General features: G+C 40.3%; 2 protein-coding genes across 2 annotated transcripts; both read right to left on the bottom strand.

Moving 5' to 3' along the window:
* Positions 1 to 13,491: 13,491 nt before the first annotated feature.
* Positions 13,492 to 14,381, bottom strand: LOC124320995 (cuticle protein 7-like). Its single transcript, XM_046783908.1, has 2 exons — positions 14,271 to 14,381; positions 13,492 to 14,194 (listed from the first exon to the last, which is right to left on the bottom strand). The coding sequence occupies exons 1-2, from the start codon at positions 14,280 to 14,282 to the stop codon at positions 13,799 to 13,801; spliced, it is 408 nt and encodes a 135-aa protein (XP_046639864.1). The 5' UTR covers positions 14,283 to 14,381; the 3' UTR covers positions 13,492 to 13,798.
* Positions 14,382 to 16,388: 2,007 nt separating this feature from the next.
* On the bottom strand, positions 16,389 to 17,613 carry LOC124320660 (cuticle protein-like). Its single transcript, XM_046783518.1, has 2 exons — positions 17,503 to 17,613; positions 16,389 to 17,424 (listed from the first exon to the last, which is right to left on the bottom strand). Exons 1-2 carry the CDS (start codon positions 17,512 to 17,514, stop codon positions 16,546 to 16,548), a joined length of 891 nt encoding a protein of 296 aa, XP_046639474.1. The 5' UTR covers positions 17,515 to 17,613; the 3' UTR covers positions 16,389 to 16,545.
* Positions 17,614 to 18,494: the final 881 nt, after the last annotated feature.

Raw genomic sequence — 18,494 nt, 5'->3', positions numbered from 1 at the left:
CGAGAGTAAAAAAAAACGTTTAAGAAAAAATGCGCGTTTCCTTTTGTTATTGCCATGGTGGAGACTCAACGATTACCATTTTACCCACATCTGTTGTACTCAACCACTGTTTTTATTTCCGCTAATTGGTGGTGGTTGAATTCCCGTTTCGTACTTTTCGGAAAGGAGTCGTAACCCCCAGATTTGTCGCGAGAGAAAAAAAAATTAGAAAAACTCATGAATATCGGCTTGTTCTGTGTTTTCGATATCTATTTTTTTTTCTTTTTCTTTCCTACAATGAATCGCTGCAGTGACCCTGTACCCAAGCAATTCAAGGTGCGAGCACCCGCTGGTCACACTTTCCAAGAGTCCCTAAACTGCCAGCGCCTTTCATTGTTGGCGGAGCCGTTTGCCCGATATACACAGTCTATCTATCCCACTGACGTTCGCCGACAGCCAAATTAGGCGAACGCCTAGGGAGGCAATTATCGTCCCTTTTTCTTTTGCGAAAAATCCCCATAATTTCACTTTATTCGTCCTGTCTCTGGCTTATGATACCATCCTGGCCGCTGTACCTGTTGACAGCGCCAACCTAGCATCACAGTGGGCAGAAACAGTACGCGAAGAAAAAGAAAAACTCTTGTTTTTCGTCATCTTCATTTCCCTCCCATTCATTTTGAATTGATTCCCAACCCCATAAAACCCCACAACAAAAAAAAAATAATAATAATAAAGACGTGAGCCAACCATTGGATCGCGAATTTTTTTCGTTTTGTTTCCGTCTTTCCCTTCATTGATTCCATGACCAACTGGATCCAACACGGAATATTGACGTAAATCCCGTAAAAAAAAAATAGTGGGGGAGGTTGTCTCATCCCCTTTTCCTTTTAACTATTCACAGTTTCTTCACCCCTCCCTTTTTTCGAAATAGTGCGGCACTGGCACATAGTTTTCCCTTCCCTTTTTGGCAACCCGTTGATTAACTCCCGGCATGCCTGCTTTATCGTTAACTTATTGTTTTACTTTTCGCAGGGCGAATATCCTTCTTCAATCCGTCTTGTTAATTTGCTGTTGACAGGGGTCTATTGACAACGGGATAACATGTACTAGACGTATTCTTGGGGTATACTTAATACATCTCCCATGGGAAATAAAATGGTTGGGGTGGATTGGAGACATTTCAACTTTATTGGGCAACTTGCCCCACCCGAAGCGTCCCTTACCCCATTTTTATTTCTTACTTCATGTCAACTCATGGAATTAAATCCGTATTTCCCCTCTTTTCCCTTGGACTTTAGTGATACGTTTCTCCCGTAATTTACACTGTAAATGCTTTTTCTTTCGTTACGTCTCCTTATGCAAAAAATAAAATAAAATAAAATTCACAAAAACAACTTTAGAGATGGAATTTGATTGGGGAACTAATTGCAACGAAATGCTTTTCGTAAAGAGGGAGAGAAAAAAAAAATATCAAAACTCCCGAAGTTGGTCGTTATTTAACCCGTCTGTCTTACCGACCATACAAAGGTCGGAGGGGCGTGTCGCTATCTTACTTTCGGTTTCCTGTCCAATTACTGGAAATCAAACTTGCGGTTTTACACAATTGTGACTTACGTATGCAAAATATAAAAGAGGGCAGCGACATTGTCATGCCGTGTTTACTTTGCTATTTGTACGTGCAGTAAGAAAACAAACACGAATAAATCACGAAACGAATCATGCCGTGTTTACTTTGCTATTTTTAATTTCTCTAACCCGTTTCGTTAAACACCGATTCGCCTTTAACATTTCCCCCCCCTTTTTTTTAGGCGGAGAAAATAGAGAGAAAGCTTGTTTACTGTCAGCTTTCTTTTTTTTTTTCGTTTGTATACCTCTTTAGTTCGTTTATGACGAACATCGATTCGTCGCTTAATAAGTGTGCAGGTGTGTGCTTTATTCAACGGATTGTTTTGTTTGTTTGTTTTTTTATGCTGTGTCAAGTCACATCCTCTTTGTTTCGTGTCAGTAGCATTCCCTTATCTTTTCTTTTCCGTGTTGCACTCTGTCATTCAACGGTCTTTTACATTATCCGTCGCCCAGCGTGCACTGGATCGATTTTACCACTTTTCGAGACGGCGATTTCGCGAGCGTATTTTCTACATTTCCATTAACTTTTTCCCAAAAAGAAACATTCTGGGAATGAAAGATCAGAGAGATAGGGGGAAGTGAAAAAATTGACATTTGTAGGCGTAGGCCTATGTCAAAAAAAAAAAAAAAAAAATAAGATATGAAAAATGGGTGACGAGAGAGAGAGGAAGGGGAAAAAAAACGTTGAAATAGGAAAGAGGGACAGGGGAAAAACGACAAATAGGCGAGAGAAGGTATTCACCGCGGTAAGTATATAAAAAAAAATAACTTTCAAAGAAGAGAGGGAGAAGAGAAGGGGAAAAAAAAATGAGAGAGAGAAGGAAACCAAAAACGTTTTCTTGTTCAAGGTATAAATTTTCTCTTTTCTACTTTTTTGTTCTCTTTCCATATCTTTCTTAAAAAAAAATAAATTGTCCATTACAGGGTGAGGACTGGCATGTTTGAGTCCGAATCAGTTGATTCATCGGAATTAAAATCAAGGGGGTCGTTATTCTCGTTATTTAAGTCAACCGTTTCGGGCGGTATATTAAAATATATTGTTCTAGTTTGGACGGGGATCTGTTGGGCTCTAACAAATGCCATTTCTAAATTTCGGATACACTCTTTAGTTTCCAGATCAGCAAATAAATCGCAATATTGCGAAGCGTTTAACCCTGCCAAATCTACTCTCGATAGCAAGTCCGTCCCTGCGGCAAATTGCCACTCTAATTGGACCGCTGCGGCCTGTCTATTCCCTGACATGATTGCTATCATTAAAGGTGTCCTCCCTCGACAATCCTGTGCTGTGACAGTCGCTCCCCTTTTACAAATTTCAAAAATTACGCTAGAATTTTTAGCTGCAGATGCCAAATGCAATGCGGTCTCGCCGGCTACATTGCACATTGACACCTCCGAGCAATGCTCCAAAATATGTTTAAGTATTACTATTGAAGGCCCGGCACATGCGAGAAGCAACAAGGTATTGCCAGCCTTGTCTACGACGTGCGGGTCAGCATTATGGCGCCACAATATTTCCATAGCCATTTCGTTACCAATGGCGATCGCGGCAGCCAGTGGGCTGCGGCCATCGTCATTCACAAAATTTATATGCGGTTTTCGTGCCAATAATTTTATCGTTGCGAGATTTTTGGATCTCACCGCGATATTTAAAGGCGTATTTCCGTCTTTTTCTTTTCCCTCAGGTCTATACCCGAGTTGCAGGAAATAATGCACCATACGACTGCTGTCATATCTGACGGCAGCCATAAATGGAGTGTTCCCATCTTGGTCCAAAATAGTCATATCGATTCTTAGAATATTACGGCATAATAGTCTCGCTAAATTTGGGCTATTGCTAATTGAAAGGAGATGCATGGCGGTTCTTCCTACGGCATTCGGGATATTGAAGTTCGCGTACGCGTGAGCGAGCGAGTCAATAGCCCTATCTGACGAGTTAAGAACCGCGTAATGCATTGCTGTATTACCGTTTGCGTCCTGCGCGTCGACATCAGCGCCTAAAGCAGTGAGAGACGTGATGGCGCGGATTGCGCTGTTCTGCGCCGCGACAATCAGCGGCGTCTCCATTCTGTTGTTCCGGCAATTTACCCCGGGTCCCGGCGAAACGTTTGCCAAATCCCTATAGCAATTGTTTTTGGCGACCCGGTGAAGCACACTATCGCCGTTCAACGGCTCACAGTTAACACGAACATCGTTGATTTTTCTTGAGTCACTCATTTCACAAACTTTTGGATGTACACTACACGCGATGAAGTCTCGGAGCACACTGACAAAGTCTGTCGAGAACTATCGAGCAGCTTTTCGTTAATTGTTTAATAGCCTGCTGAATGGGCAGAAATGCGATAAGCATTTCGAAATGTATTTTGTTGAAGCGGGGTAGTATATTGCTGTGTTTCCGATTTTTATTTGTCTTGGGTGACTACTCCGTCAGCACATTATTTTGCCTTCGTCTACGTTCTTGCACTCCCACAGCGAAATGTGTCAAGATTTCTTGTAGTCCTCCAACCCGTGATTTATACTTCCATAGAAGAAAAATCACACAGATGGCGAGAATGACAACTGAAACTACTGTAATAAATGATGCTTTAATTTTCGCTGCCCAATTGCTGAAGCTCCAGAAACGCGATTCCTCTTTTTCGTTAACTAAAATCGCTGACAAGCTTCTTGTATTGGACTCGTGGATTTTATTTACGATTTCGTTGACAGCATTAATTTGTTCGTATTCCGGCCTCTCAAGAATATCGTGGGAATTTAACAAATATTGAGCCTCATTATCTTCTAGCTCAGTAAACTTTGATGTAAGTTTGAGCGTCGAGAGATGGGCTGTTGGTTGTATCGCACTCCATTCATTTTCTTTCCACATGTACAGGTTTCCATTTAAATTGATGAAACTATTCGCCCAAAAACATTCCTCAAATGGATGTAAAGAAAACCCATCTTTGCCTATAGTATAGTTTTTTAATTTAGGTTCCGGTCCGCACTTCGTTTTTTCCATTCCGATCGAGACATTTTCTAATTTGCACTGTTGCACTAAAAAGTAATCCCCGTACATTTTAAGTCGTTGACACATAGGTAGATTATTTGCGCGCGCTGCTAATAGTCCGTTTTGCTCCGCGAGCAACATTAAAGTATATCTGCGCACTTGCAGATTACCGCAATATATCTTTTTTATTTCTTTTTCTAATACGTTTTCACTGACTATGGCTTGATGTTCCATGTATTGATGATGCTGCAGTAGGAGTGGTTGACCGTCGTTCATCTTCCGTTTTATAGGAATATTGGGGTGGCCAAATATCCATTTCTGGTTTTTCTCCTGATTGCAATCGGTTAATGAAGGCTGTAGGCCTACTTTTGCTGTAAGACAACCTTCGCGGCCGTCGACCATACCGGTAATTTCTAACGTCTCGCTATTCCAGCGAAAATTAAATTGTTGTCTACATCGTGATGATTTCACATGAAAATAGGTGGGCTTTGGCTTGTCCGTCGGGATCTTTTCTTTTCTTTTGGGGAGAACGGTAGCGAGAATAGTCGATATCGCATATAACGCCGCTGGCGCCATACAATTTGCATGCACTAAACCAAGTTCTTTGTTATTTATTGCAATTTCATTACCTATTAAAATGAATTCGTGTGGTTTTTGACCATCACACGGCGCATTTTGCATATTAATATCAAGACAAATTTTGGTTTCCACATTGTAAATGTGAGACCAATTTTGTGCGGTTATATGGAGGTATGCGGCGTCAAGGTTTTTTAGTTTACGTAATGGACGTTTACAAATATTTTCTAAATTTTCGTGATAAAAGAATTCTAGTTGAGCCGTATTATCTACTAATTTAAGTGAACTTGTGTCGACTTTTGTGACCAAACCTGTCCCATTTTTAAGTTCTTTCAACCGGCATTGATCAGATATGTTTGCTTTTGATGCGTCCCATACAATAATTGAATTGTGATGTCGCACAAAAGATACATCTGAGTTATTTGTCAGAATGCCATATGGGGAACTAATAGGACAATTTAAGCAATCTTTTCTTAGCGTTATTCTCTGTAGCAGGCAGTTAATTATACCGTATTCTTTTGTCTGCATCCAAGCTCCCTCACCCACTGGTGAAGCTGTAAATGCAGAAGAATCTTGCGCGCCTTCCATCCCGTTTTCAAAACATCTATGGTGCTGTACCATTTCCCAACATTCTTTTTCAGCCATAGGCCGAGAAGAAGTCGTAAATGTCGTATCATATCCCCCGAAAAAGAATCCTTCTATTTTCTTCGTTTTTATCCATGTTCGACAAACAAAACCATCCCAATGAGCATGTGGCTCTTCTTTAATGAAAAATGTATACTTCTTTATAACGGGTGTCTCAGCTATCGATTCCTGGCAATATGACGGAAGCTCCGCGTCCAATAGTCCAATCGTTTTAGGCTTGTTGCAATCACAAATTATGATATTTATGCTTGCAACCGAGGTGACGAATAAGACTGATGACAGTAGTCCGAGCGCGATTTTACAATCCATCTATAATATTTACGTTTGTTAATATTGCAATCTTTTTGGGAGGTTAATTTTCGTTCTTAAATTATATCTAGGTTCATTTACTACTACATTCTTTTGCTTTACAAATCGCGCTCGTTCTGTGTCTTGCTTTTCATCCGTTTCTTCCTTTCCCTTTTCTTCCGTAGCTGTTGCTGTCGCCTCCAGGCTTGTGCGGCCTTGAAACTTCTTCATTCTGTCAGCATGTGCTACCATCAGCTTTTTTCCATCGTCCGATATTATTCTGTAGCTGACGTTTCCTTTCTTTTCCTTTACTGTATACGGTCCTTCCCAACGATTATTGAATTTGCCTGGGGTGATGGCTAGCTGTTTTAATAATACTTTTTCCCCTACCTTAAACTCTATTCTTTTTGTATTCCTATCATAATAAAATTTCTGCTTTTCCTTTGCTTCTATCAATCTTTCTTTCGCGATTCTCAAGGCATCATACCATTGCTGTGAAAATAACATAGTAACATCCGTTAAATTCCGGTTCCGCGCGGGCGGCATTAAATCGCTTGGCTCTCGCGCCTCTCTTCCATACATTAAATAAAATGGGCTATAACCTGTGCTCGAATGGACTGCAGTATTATAAGCAAAAGCGGCTACATCTAAAAATTCTGTCCATCGATTAGGCTCGTCTTTAACATAACAAGAAATTGTATCAGCAAGAGTCCTATTGACGCGCTCGACCACCCCGTCGCATTGTGGACGGTAGGCCGACGTTCGAATAGCTTTAATTCCACATTGTTTATACAAGCATTCCATTAATTTAGACATAAAATTTTGTCCTTGATCTGTCAGTACTGTCTCTGGAACGCCATGACGCGTTATAATATTTACAATAAAAGCTTTTGCTACAGATTCTGCTGTTTCGTCTGGCATTGATGCAACTGTCACATATCTAGTTAAATATTCGCCCATTACTAAAATATATTTATGATCATTTATTCCTGACGGTGTCAGTGGGCCCATAATATCCATAGCCATACATTGCCATACATGATTTGGTGGGGGAATTGGGTTTAAAGGAGACTTATTATCTCCACCTCCTTTACGTTTAACGCATAATTCACAATTTCTTATATATTCTCTAATTTCTTTTACCATACGAGGCCATTTAAATCTTCTTTGGATTCTTGCTGTCGTTTTCTTTACTCCCAAATGTCCCGCGAATGGACTATCATGAAATCGTAATAATATCTTTTCTCTTAAAACTTGTGGGACCAATATTCTTCCGTCGGCTGTGCCGAGTAAACCATTATTCAATTCTTTAATTTGTTCGTCTTCATCGACGTCGCTATCGCTATCTTCTTCTTCGCTAATCCGACGCTTCCTCGCGTTTTGTCTTGGTTCGTTTTCAACTAAATATTCTTCCATGAGCTCTTTTTGTCGCTGTTGATCGCGTAAATATCTTCTTTTCATTTCTAAACAAAATTTATCCTTTCCTTGCTCTAGCGCAAATGTTTCTGTAGTCAATGCTTTTATGCTGTGTGTCTGGCCAGACGTTTCGACTACTTCTTTCTGCTCTGGTATTCTGCTTAACCCGTCGGCATTTTGGTTAGCTATACCAGGCCTAAAAACCGTTTGAAAGTCAAATTCATTGGCGAATAACGCCCATCTGATTACTTTTCTCGACATATTTTCTGTTATCTTTGGGAAACCTTTCAGAGCTTCATGATCTGTTTCTACCGTAAATTTCGTACCATACAAATAATGATAAAATGTTTTTAACGCATGATATATCGCATATGCTTCCTTGTCTGTCGTGTGCCACTTTTCTTGCGTTTCGTCTAATTGCTGCGACGCGTATGCTACGGCATATTCCACTTTTTCTCCGTTCACTATTTTTCGTTGTGCTAGAACTGATCCTACGGCAAATCCCGATGCGTCCGTTTGGACAATGAACTCGAGGTCGAAATCTGGGAAACGTAAAATCGGATTTTCTAACAAACAATTCTTCAAAAATTGAAACGCATTTTCTTCTTCGGGGCCCCATCTAAATTCTTCTTTCTGTCTCGTCAATATCGTAAGTGCTCTCGCTTTATTCGCGTAATCCCATATAAACTTTCTGTAATATCCTGATAATCCCAAAAAACTTTTCACATGATTTTTATTCTGCGGTGTCGGATAATTTCTAATCGCTTCCGTTAACTTCGGGTCTGGCCTCAAGCCATCCTCTGATATAATATGTCCCAAATATTTTACTGCCTTTTGCAAAAATAAACATTTCGATAACTTTATTTTCAATCCACCCTCCCTTAACAGATTTAGTACGCATTGAATATGTCTCATGTGGTCTTCAATTGTTCTAGAATAAATAATTACGTCGTCCAAGTAAACTAGCGCACATTTGTGAATAACTGGTTGTAATAAATTATTCATTAAACGCTGAAACGTTGCTGGTGCATTCGTCAATCCGAATGGCATACGATTAAATTCATAATGACCCTGACTTGTTGTAAATGCTGTTTTATGCTTGTCGGCTTCCTCAATTTCTATTTGCCAATACCCGCTGATCAGGTCGAGTGTTGAGAAATAACGAGCGCCTAACAAATAATCTTTTGTTTCGTCGACGATTGGTATAGGGTATTTGTCTTTTGTCGTTTCCGTATTCAAATTGCGAAAGTCAATACAAAAGCGTTTAGTGCCATCCTTCTTGTCGGTGAGATGGATGGGTGAGCTATACGGACTTGAGCTAGGCCTAATTATGTTATGCTTCAACATTTCGTCCACTTCTTTTTCTATTAGTGATAAATGAGCCCTGGCTTGCCGTCTAGGTCGCATGTAAATAACTTTTCCTGTCGTCTCTATTTTATGTTTAATGCCGTTGGCTTGGCCTAATTCACACAATTTATCGGCGATTACATCTTTATTTAATTCTAGCAATTGGTCTATCTTATTTCTATACATTTCACAGTTTACATCTTCAATAATTATTTTCGATTGCGATATTTCAACGTTATCTGACATATTCTCCCTGATTTTTGCACTTGTTGCCACTGAGGCATTCAGTTTCTGAATTAAATTTGAATATTCATTTCCTAAGGTACTTGTGTCCGCGATAAACGAAAAACTTTTGCCATTAATTTTGTAAGTTACCCGACGGGTTTCTCCATTTAAGGCAATCGCATTTTCAGTTACAAAATCTATTACTAATATACATGTTTCAGTTAACTTGGGCACTATAAAAAATTTCTGTCTGATACATTCCGCATTATTATCTAAGCTAATATTTAAGTCGTATACTCCCGAGATATCCATACTTTCGCCACAAATACTGCGAAGGTTATCATTACTGCTTATTTCATTCAATTTTGCTGCATTACTCAATCTGTTAAAGAAATATTCTGACATTGCACTAACGGAAGCTCCCGTATCTATCAAAGCATACGTAGTAGTATTGTCTATTCTAACTGGTACATGAAAAAGTTGGTACTTTGTATTTACATTATTCGAATTATTCGTCGCTTTTACTGTCTCCTGCCGTTCGGTGGGGCGTTTCGATAGTCTTGGCTGTAACGACTGCCGTTCTGTTCCCTGTTCTGATTGAACTGCCTGCCGTATGAATTGTTGCTGCGGTCGTATCGTTCGCTGCTCTGACCCCGATAGTGATTTTGTTGGTCGCCATTCGGCCTTCAATTTCGGCCAGATCTTTCGGAATTTTGCCTTCCGTCTTGCGAGAAACGCTGTCCATCGCGTTGTCGATTTTGCTGTTGTTGACCACGACCGGACCAACATTCTCTACTTATATGCCCTTTCTTTCCGCAGTTATAACAAGTTATTCTAGTATCCTGATTATTATTATTTCGAGTTGGCGTCTGAACCCTTGCTCCTTCCACTGGCCTATTAGATCTGTTATAAGTAAATGGACTTACGCTACGACTTCGTTGATTATCCGGAAAACGAACGGTTTTCGGGAAATTTGATTGCGCGTTGTTGTATGTGTTGAAGGCTGCAATAACTGCGGGGTCTCCCAAATCGACTGGTGTTGAAGCCGTCGGTGGTGAGACCGGTTTCGTCGACAGTTTGTTTATCAACCCTTCCAGCTCTTTTATTTTCGCCGCGTTTTTCTCGTTTTCTTGCGATATTACTGAAACTGCAGAAGTTATATCTTTACTCTGTGCTATCTTCTTTACCTCAGTTACTTTTTCGCATTCGATCGCTGTCTGCGCAGTATTAGCGTATGTCGCATCGGCTTCTACTCTGTTCCATACTAATGTAGCTATTTCTCTGCGTAGGCCTGACAGTAATATTTCTTTTTTCATATCGTCTCTTACTAGAACCACATTAGCGTCATTGCTAGAAGCTGGGCCCGCTCCATAAGCTATCCTATACATATCATCTATTCTAGTTTGAAAATCTCTTACTCGTTCCCCTGGTTCCTGTTTTAAATCTTTTAATTCTCCTTTTTTAATAGCTTTTGTTGTGTTATCATGCAATCCGTTAATCAGTAATGCTTTCCATGCATCATAATCCTCACGCTGTGCAGCTGTCAATGAATCGTTAAAATTAGCTGCAGATTTAATTAATTTTTCCTGAAAAAATAATATCTTTTGTTGTTCATTCCATCCCGCCAATCTAGCAGTTCTTTCGGCTATTTTAAACCATTCTTCTATAACTAGGGGGCAATTACTTTCTCCTGAAAAAATTGGAATATTTTCTATCTTTCTTTGAGCTGCTAAGTTACGCATGCCTAGTACTAGTGCGTCTGTGTTATCGTTGGCCGCCGCTGTCAGTTGATCGATGGCTGCCTGTGTTAAAGCCATCTCTTCGCTTGGGAATATTAAATCGAGATCAAAAGTACTAAGGGTATCGTCGTCGCTATTCCACCCTCTAAAGCCTGTTGCTTCGTTTAATTCTTCAGAATAACTATTCCAATCGAAATCTGGCGACAGATCTCTTCTCCACAACTGGTCTAAAGATCTCGCCCTATGCCTTAAGTCTGGCGTGCCAGTTCGCTGTTCTTCTCTCAAACGTTGGATTATATCATTTATTGGTAGTTGAATAAATTCATCGACTCTATCAAAAACACTAGTATTTGTCTCTGTTTCTCCTGTTGGCCTCCACTTAATTTCTTCAGTAACTCTTGGTATCGGTGGTATACCACCTGTTGCCTCTGCAAGTAAATCAGGCCCTACTGGTGTCCGAGATGATTTACCTTTTTTACTAAGTTTCTTTAAATAAACTGTTATGCCTGCTGGTAATACGAATTGTTGTACTTGAATCTTAGTAGCAAATTTACAAATAGGAAAATTTGGGGTCGACAGATCGTCGAATTTAATTTCTAATGTTCGTATATCATTACCTAATCTGTCCCCTCTAGCTTGCAAGCACCGCCTTGCGTGACCTGTTGTTGCCCTGTCGTCCCGTATTGATTGAATTATTTTGTCTCTTGCAAAATTTAACTGGAGTAATTTTACTGCTATTTTTTGTTTACAATATACTACGTCTGATTCTTCCAAATATTTAAAGTTAGGACTAATATCGGGTCGTTCACCGTTTCCATGTAACGTACTAACAAAATATGTATGTTGGTCAAAATTCGGATTCATCCGTTCTTACCTTAAGATTCCAGGCGTCGACAAGGCACGTTCACCAATTGTAAGGCCCGGTCTGGGGTGCTTACAGAGAGTACGCGGAGAGGAGTAGCAAAGGGTAAGCGCTTGTATTGCGTGTCCTATCGACAAGGGGGAGTACAGCAGAGAGCGACACATAGTGATACATACAGATTATATAGGGAACTGGATCGAGGCCGAAAGTGATCCCGCTGGATCATCTTCTTGGTTGAGCTGGACCAGCGCCTTGGTTGAGCTGGACCAGCGGGTTGGTTGAGCTGGGCCGGTATTCCGAGCTGACCGCCGAGTCAGTGTGCAGCGTCGGCGTTTCCGGTGTATGGCATTCCAGTGTGAGTCACGGGGGTGACATTAGCTGCCGGTGTTGACGTCACGGCTGTGACGTAGGCGGAGGTGGTGGCCATCGCTGGAGGGGCGGGGCTAGTAGCCACCGCGGGGCAAGTCGGCTCCGCGGGGCATTACAGGTTTTTCGGGTGGTAAAAAGTGAAAAAATGACATAAATTCACAAAACTTGGAATTTATGTCATTTTACCTCTTTTGTTTTGTCTGAATTTTTTTCAGATTTTTTCGTTCATGGGATAGGCCTCTAAAAGTGGCTCCGAAAGTATCGGATCACTCCGACGCCAACCATGTTATCTTATGACCCAAACTTGTTTTTCACATAGCTTTTTATATATTTAATTTTTAAGAAGGAATTTTTATTTTCAAACCGTGTATACACTACCCTTTCATAAACTAACTGTGAGTTTTGCATAATGATCCGAATTTTTTTCGAATTTTCCCAGATTTATTCGTTTCCCGAGTTTCTGAAATCAGAGACTGCAGAAGACTTCATTTACGGTTTACAACCTCTATCAGCTGGCGTAGGCAGGAAAATTAGTGTCGTTTTCATACGCCCCTTAAGTAAAAAAGGTAGCAGAGCGCCAGTGGTGTATAGAAACGACACTAATTTTCCTGCCTACGCCGGCGAACGAATAAATCTGGAAAAATTCGAAAAAAATTCGGATCATTATGCAAAACTCACAGTTAGTTTATGAAAGGGTAGTGTATACACGGTTTGAAAATAAAAATTCCTTCTTAAAAATTAAATATATAAAAAGCTATGTGAAAAACAAGTTCGGGTCATAAGATAACATGGTTGGCGTCGGAATGATCCGATACTTTCGGAGCCACTTTTAGAGGCCTATCCCACGAACGAAAAAATCTGAAAAAAATTCAGACAAAACAAAAGGGGTAAAATGACATAAATTCCAAGTTTTGTGAATTTATGTCATTTTTTCACTTTTTACCACCCGAAAAACCAACTAGAAAAATACACGCCGCCTTATGGAACGGCGCGGGGTGATCCCATACTTATGGAGGGGACTGTATCTTCGGTGTTTAATTCGTAAATATTTTTACTTGACGAAATAGCCAAAGGCTAGAAACTGCAACTGGGTATTCATCCCTCACTTCATTACATATTCGAGATTTTACGGCGTAACGACCGGGCGTGACGTACAAGTTTTTATTAGCCACAGGCTTCATGGTATGTATAGGTTTCCGTTTCTCGTTCATTTGAAGAGCATTCCATTGGTTGTGTTTTTAGATGCTAACTTCTTGGTTAATTACCCCACTCGGTCAAGACTTTAACACTCAATATCTCAAATCTCGCAAGACTTTTACATCAAATAATGGTCTCTTATAAAGGTAATAATTATTATTGATGATCTCCAAACAGCACGCGAATAAGAGAACAAATTTAAGTGAAAAATTTGAAATTGTGAATAAAAGCTCGTCGTTTTCAAAAACAAAACCAAAAATGTAATTCCTTCCAAGCCAATTTCCAATACAATTTCACATTACCAAAAACAATAACAAACGATTGAAACGGATGCTGGGCAACATGATTTAAAAAGGAGTCGAATGCTGCATCAAGTGCTTTGTTTCGGTATTAGTTAACCATAGAAAGGGAAAGCAGTTGGGTAAGTTGGGTAGTAACCAGAATAAGGGAGGGCAGCATAGTGATAATAAGGGTAGGTCTTGACGGATGTGACACGGGTGTGACTGGAACAACAGACTGGTCAGGTTGACCGTTCTGGTTCAAATCGAATCAGAAACAAACCTGGCACTTAGTGGGGCTAGCAGCGGGTTCGGCAGCTCTCTTGGTTGCGGCCTCTTTGACGGGTTTAGCGTGTTCAATCTTGGCAGCAGCTACTTCAGGGATAACTTCGGGAGCCACAGGCAAGGTGGACACAACACGGAAACCGTTAACGGCATCGGCGACGTAGTTGACACGAACTAATCCTTCGGGTCCCATATCATATATGTTAGAACCGAATTGATTGCCGAAAATGTCACGGTAGTTGGAAGCAGCCTGTCCGGGGTAAGCATAGCCATAAGAGGCCTGTCCCAGCACATCTTGAGCGTGAAACTGGCTGATGGCGGGATAGCCGTAGAAACCAGGGTAGTACTGGGCGGAGGCGCAAGCCAAGAAGATGCTAAGGATCTGCATCAAACAAAAGGTTGGTATTTTTAGGTAAATCACTATTTTTTGAACATTTGAGAACAATAGGGTAACTTACCAAGACTTTCATGTTGATGCTAGTATGAGACAGATGCTGCAGACCAAATGACGAGTTTGTTTCTCGATCGCCCTTTTATACAGTAATATCAAGCAAAACTTAATCAGAGGCTATATATATTACACCCTAAGTTAATACGAATGTTTCCGTGTGCATCATTAGTTGGCTTTCACTGGCGAATCAAAGTGACCTTAAAGACTTCCAAGCGTTATACTACGTGGCAGTCATCTCTGTATAAACACATTGATCCATTTCTGATTTTTAAGATACCACACCCAGTTGTGGTGCGCGTTTGTATACCAGTTTCAGATGGCGATTTGCAAAACAATTCCCCTTCCCCTCCCAAAAAGGAAGAGAATTAATATGGAAGGGATGGGACAAAAGTTGAGAATTCAAAGATTGTGTTATCCCTTTTTTTTCTTTTTTTATATTTTTAATAGAAATTGAAAGTCTATAATTTATTCACTACGACGAGTAACCTGAGCCCTGTTCAAATCCGGGGAATTTTGGTATAGCATAAAGTCGGACTGTTTTGCTATTCGCTTTCCTGTAGCTTAATCATCTGCCCGTAATAAGTTTAAGCGTGGGAAATCTGCCCAGTACTTGAAGATTTCGTCATCACGGCGATGCTATAGACATCTGGTGGTGATGCTGGTTGTTGCGTCATCAAAGATTGCGTCATCACAGCGACGACATCTGGTGTTGGGTATGTTTGGGCATGTTCCATTTTGGGGGAGGAGCCTGTGTTGACACAGACACAGGCTCCTCCCCCAAAAGCTTGCTGTTTTATTATATATAGATTCTTTATTTTAATTCATTTATTTCATGTCGAAATTCCTCTATTGTTTCTTGAAAAATATTAATTTTCTCGTTTGGACAGCTGTTGATCAGACGGTATTATTTTCACTGTCTGTCTGGACTCATCACATCGATTTTAACGTTGTCATCAAATAGTATTAAGTTTTGAAGGCTCAGTGACAGGTTTTCCTTTGGCGACGAGAACAACTTCTTGGACGGCGATTGTTGCATCTTCCTTTAGCCGGAAATGCTCAGCTTTGGTTAATTACTTCGATAGTATCTGATCCGGTATAGACGAAGTCGCATGAAGCTAGACCTAGTTTATCATGATGCTTAGCGTGATATTGGTTTGGAAAAGAGGCTGGATAACCAACGTAGCCAGTAGTAGCTAAAACGGGCCCTATTGGTGATGCACTGACATAGGATAAGAATAAGAATAAGCAAACGAAAGCAGCGTACCCACTAGTAATATTAATATATTATACTATTATTCTCATTATTTAAAACACCCTTTTCTTAATCGCACTTTCTATTCGCACTTACCAGGATTTCCATGTTTGTTGTTTTACTGACACAGAAGTCGAACGTATAATCACGTATAATGTCATGAGAATAATTTTCTGTCTAAATGCTGTCAAATCGCTAAATACTTGACCAAAGGCAATAGAATACTCATCGAAATTCTCTAAAAGCTCTATAATATTTTTTTCCTTTAAATGTTATGCTCAACGTAATTATTATTAAATAACAACCTTGAAAAAAGACACTGTGTGTATCTTTTATCCTTCTTGCTTATCAGAGACCGAAAGCATCTTGTTTCTCAATCTGTTGATTTTTGGACGGGGGGACCGCACCCAGTCAGTCAACTTGAATATTGTATAGCTACTATTTAGGAAATTGAAGGTTGCGCACGTTATATCTTCGGTGTTTAATTCGTAAATATTTTTACTTGAACGAAACAGCCAAAGGCTAGAAATTGCAACTGGGTACTATTCATCCCTCACTTCATTACATATTCGAGATTTTACCGCGTAACGACCGTGACCGGCGTGACGTACAAGCTGTTATTAGCCACAGGCTTCATACTATATTTAGAATCCCGTTTCTCGTTCTTTTGAAGGGCATTTACTTCTTTCAATTGGTTGCGTTTTTAGATGCTAACTTCTTGTTTAATTACTCAACTCGGCAGACTTAAATTTAACATCAAATAATGGTCTCTTCCAATGGTAATTATTATTATTAGTGATGCCCAAGACAGCACGCGAATAAGAGAACAAATTTAAGTGAAAAAATTTTTAGTCTGAATAAAAGCTCTGCTCGTTTTCATAAACAAAACAAAAAATGTAATTTCTTCCAAGCCAATTTCCAATACAATTTCACATTACCAAGAACAATAACAAACGATTGAAACGGATGCTGGGCAACATGATTTAAAAAGGAGTCGAATGCTGCATCAAGTGCTTTGTTTCGGTATTAGTTAACCATAGAAAGGGAAAGCAGTTGGGTAAGTTGGGTAGTAACCAGAGTAAGGGAGGGCAGCATAGGGATAATAAGGGTAGGTCTTAAGAACGGGTGTGACTGGAACAACAGCCTGGTCAGGTTGACCGTTCTGGTTCAAATCGACACTCTTGTACTTGAGGTCATCGAGGAATTGCTGGTCAGGTGCGGGGACAGCGATAACCTGGCGCTTCTTGCGGGAGCTCTCAACTGCAGTGGGGGCAGCGAAAGGGGCAGCGAAAGGATAAGTGTAACCATAAGGGGCGTATGGGTAAGCAAGAGGGGTGATAACGTCGAAGCTCTTTTCCTTGAGGTCGAATTTGGTGGTATCAGCTGGGGTCTTGGCGGAAGGATCAGCCTCGGCAGTGACGGTCTTCAAGGTAGTCTTGGCAACCAAGGGAGCGGGAGCAACGTAGTTGTAGTAAGGGGCGGTGTAGGGAAGAGCATAAGGCAGAGCAGAAGGGTAGAAAGGAACCTGGCGCTTAGTGCGGCTAGCAGCGGGTTCAGCAGCTTTCTTGGTTGCGGCCTCTTTGACGAGTTTAGCGTGTTCAATCTTGGCAGCAGCTACTTCGGGGGTATCTTCGGGAGCAACAGGCAAGTTGTTGGACACAACGCGGAAACCGTTAACGGCATCGGCAACGTAGTTGACACGAACTTCTCCTTTGGGTCCCATGTAAGCGTAAGAACCGACTTGGTTGCCGAAAATGTCACGGTAGTTGGAAGCAGCCTGTCCGGGGTAAGCATAGCCATAAGAGGCCTGTCCCAGCACATCTTGAGCGTGGAACTGGCTGGTGGCGGGATAGCCGTAGAAACCAGGGTAGTACTGGGCGGAGGCGCAAGCCAAGAAGATGCTAAGGATCTGCATCAACAAAAGGTTGGTATTTTTAAGTCAATCACTAGTTTTTGTTTGTGGGTTTGATGGGAGAAGGCTACTTACCAAGACTTTCATGTTGATGCTAGTATGAGACAAATGCTGCAGACCAAGTGACGAGTTTGTTTCTCGATCGCCCTTTTATACTGTAATATCAAGCAAAAGTTATCCAGAGGCTATAGACTACACCCAAAGTTGTGAAATTTCCTTATTTACATTCTTATTTTGATTCTGCAGCCAATGTATAATTTTACTGAAGATTTGAAATAACCTTGAAAACTTGTGTGATGCGTGGCAATCATCGGTGTACAAACACATTGATCCCGTTTCTGGTTTGTCAAGGTAACCACACCCAACTGGTGTGTGCGTTTATTGACTAGTTAATTTTATGCCGGTTTTCTCCGGTTTCCTCAATTGGTTCCAACTTGGCAAGCTACAGTTTCAATAAAGATAATCTACGTGTTCTTCCCGGGGTTCTTCCGTGTAAAATTTTTTTTTTAAATTTATTTAAGGGAGGAAAACAAAATTACGCTTCGAACTAATTTTAAGAACTTGGAGAACATTCAGCGATCAATTTATAAAAGTAAACGCGCATGATAAGTAAATTTCTTCTTAATTCTCAACATTTTGTAGTTATACTGTATGTTCCACAATTTCATTGTTTTATTAGGTTCGGATTAAAAATGGCTAAAATAATTTTATAGAAATAATTTGTTTGATCTGCGGCACGATGTAGGTACTGTATGACACCAAAACAAATAATAAAACACAAACAAATAAGTATCTTCTTAAACATTGGTTCTCATTCACACATATCATGTAATCATATCGTATTATATTTGCATGATTGATTGGTAGGCTAAATTGGGAAAAGATCTACAATAAATAGTTAGTACTGTGATAGAAGCTCAAAGTAATTAGCACAGCTTAAAATTCCATTCAGAAAAGAAATTGTATGAAACACTGCTGGTTATTTTGTTATGTAATGTAATGTAATGTACGTTATTTTATGGTTATGGGCATTACCAGATCCGTGTCATTTCAAATTCCCGAACATT

The sequence above is a fragment of the Daphnia pulicaria genome, chromosome 1 (assembly GCF_021234035.1).
Source record: "Daphnia pulicaria isolate SC F1-1A chromosome 1, SC_F0-13Bv2, whole genome shotgun sequence".
NCBI classification, from domain to species: domain Eukaryota; kingdom Metazoa; phylum Arthropoda; class Branchiopoda; order Diplostraca; family Daphniidae; genus Daphnia; species Daphnia pulicaria.
The sequence above is the reverse complement of the archived record's forward strand: the minus strand, read 5'-3'. Positions and strand labels throughout refer to the sequence as shown.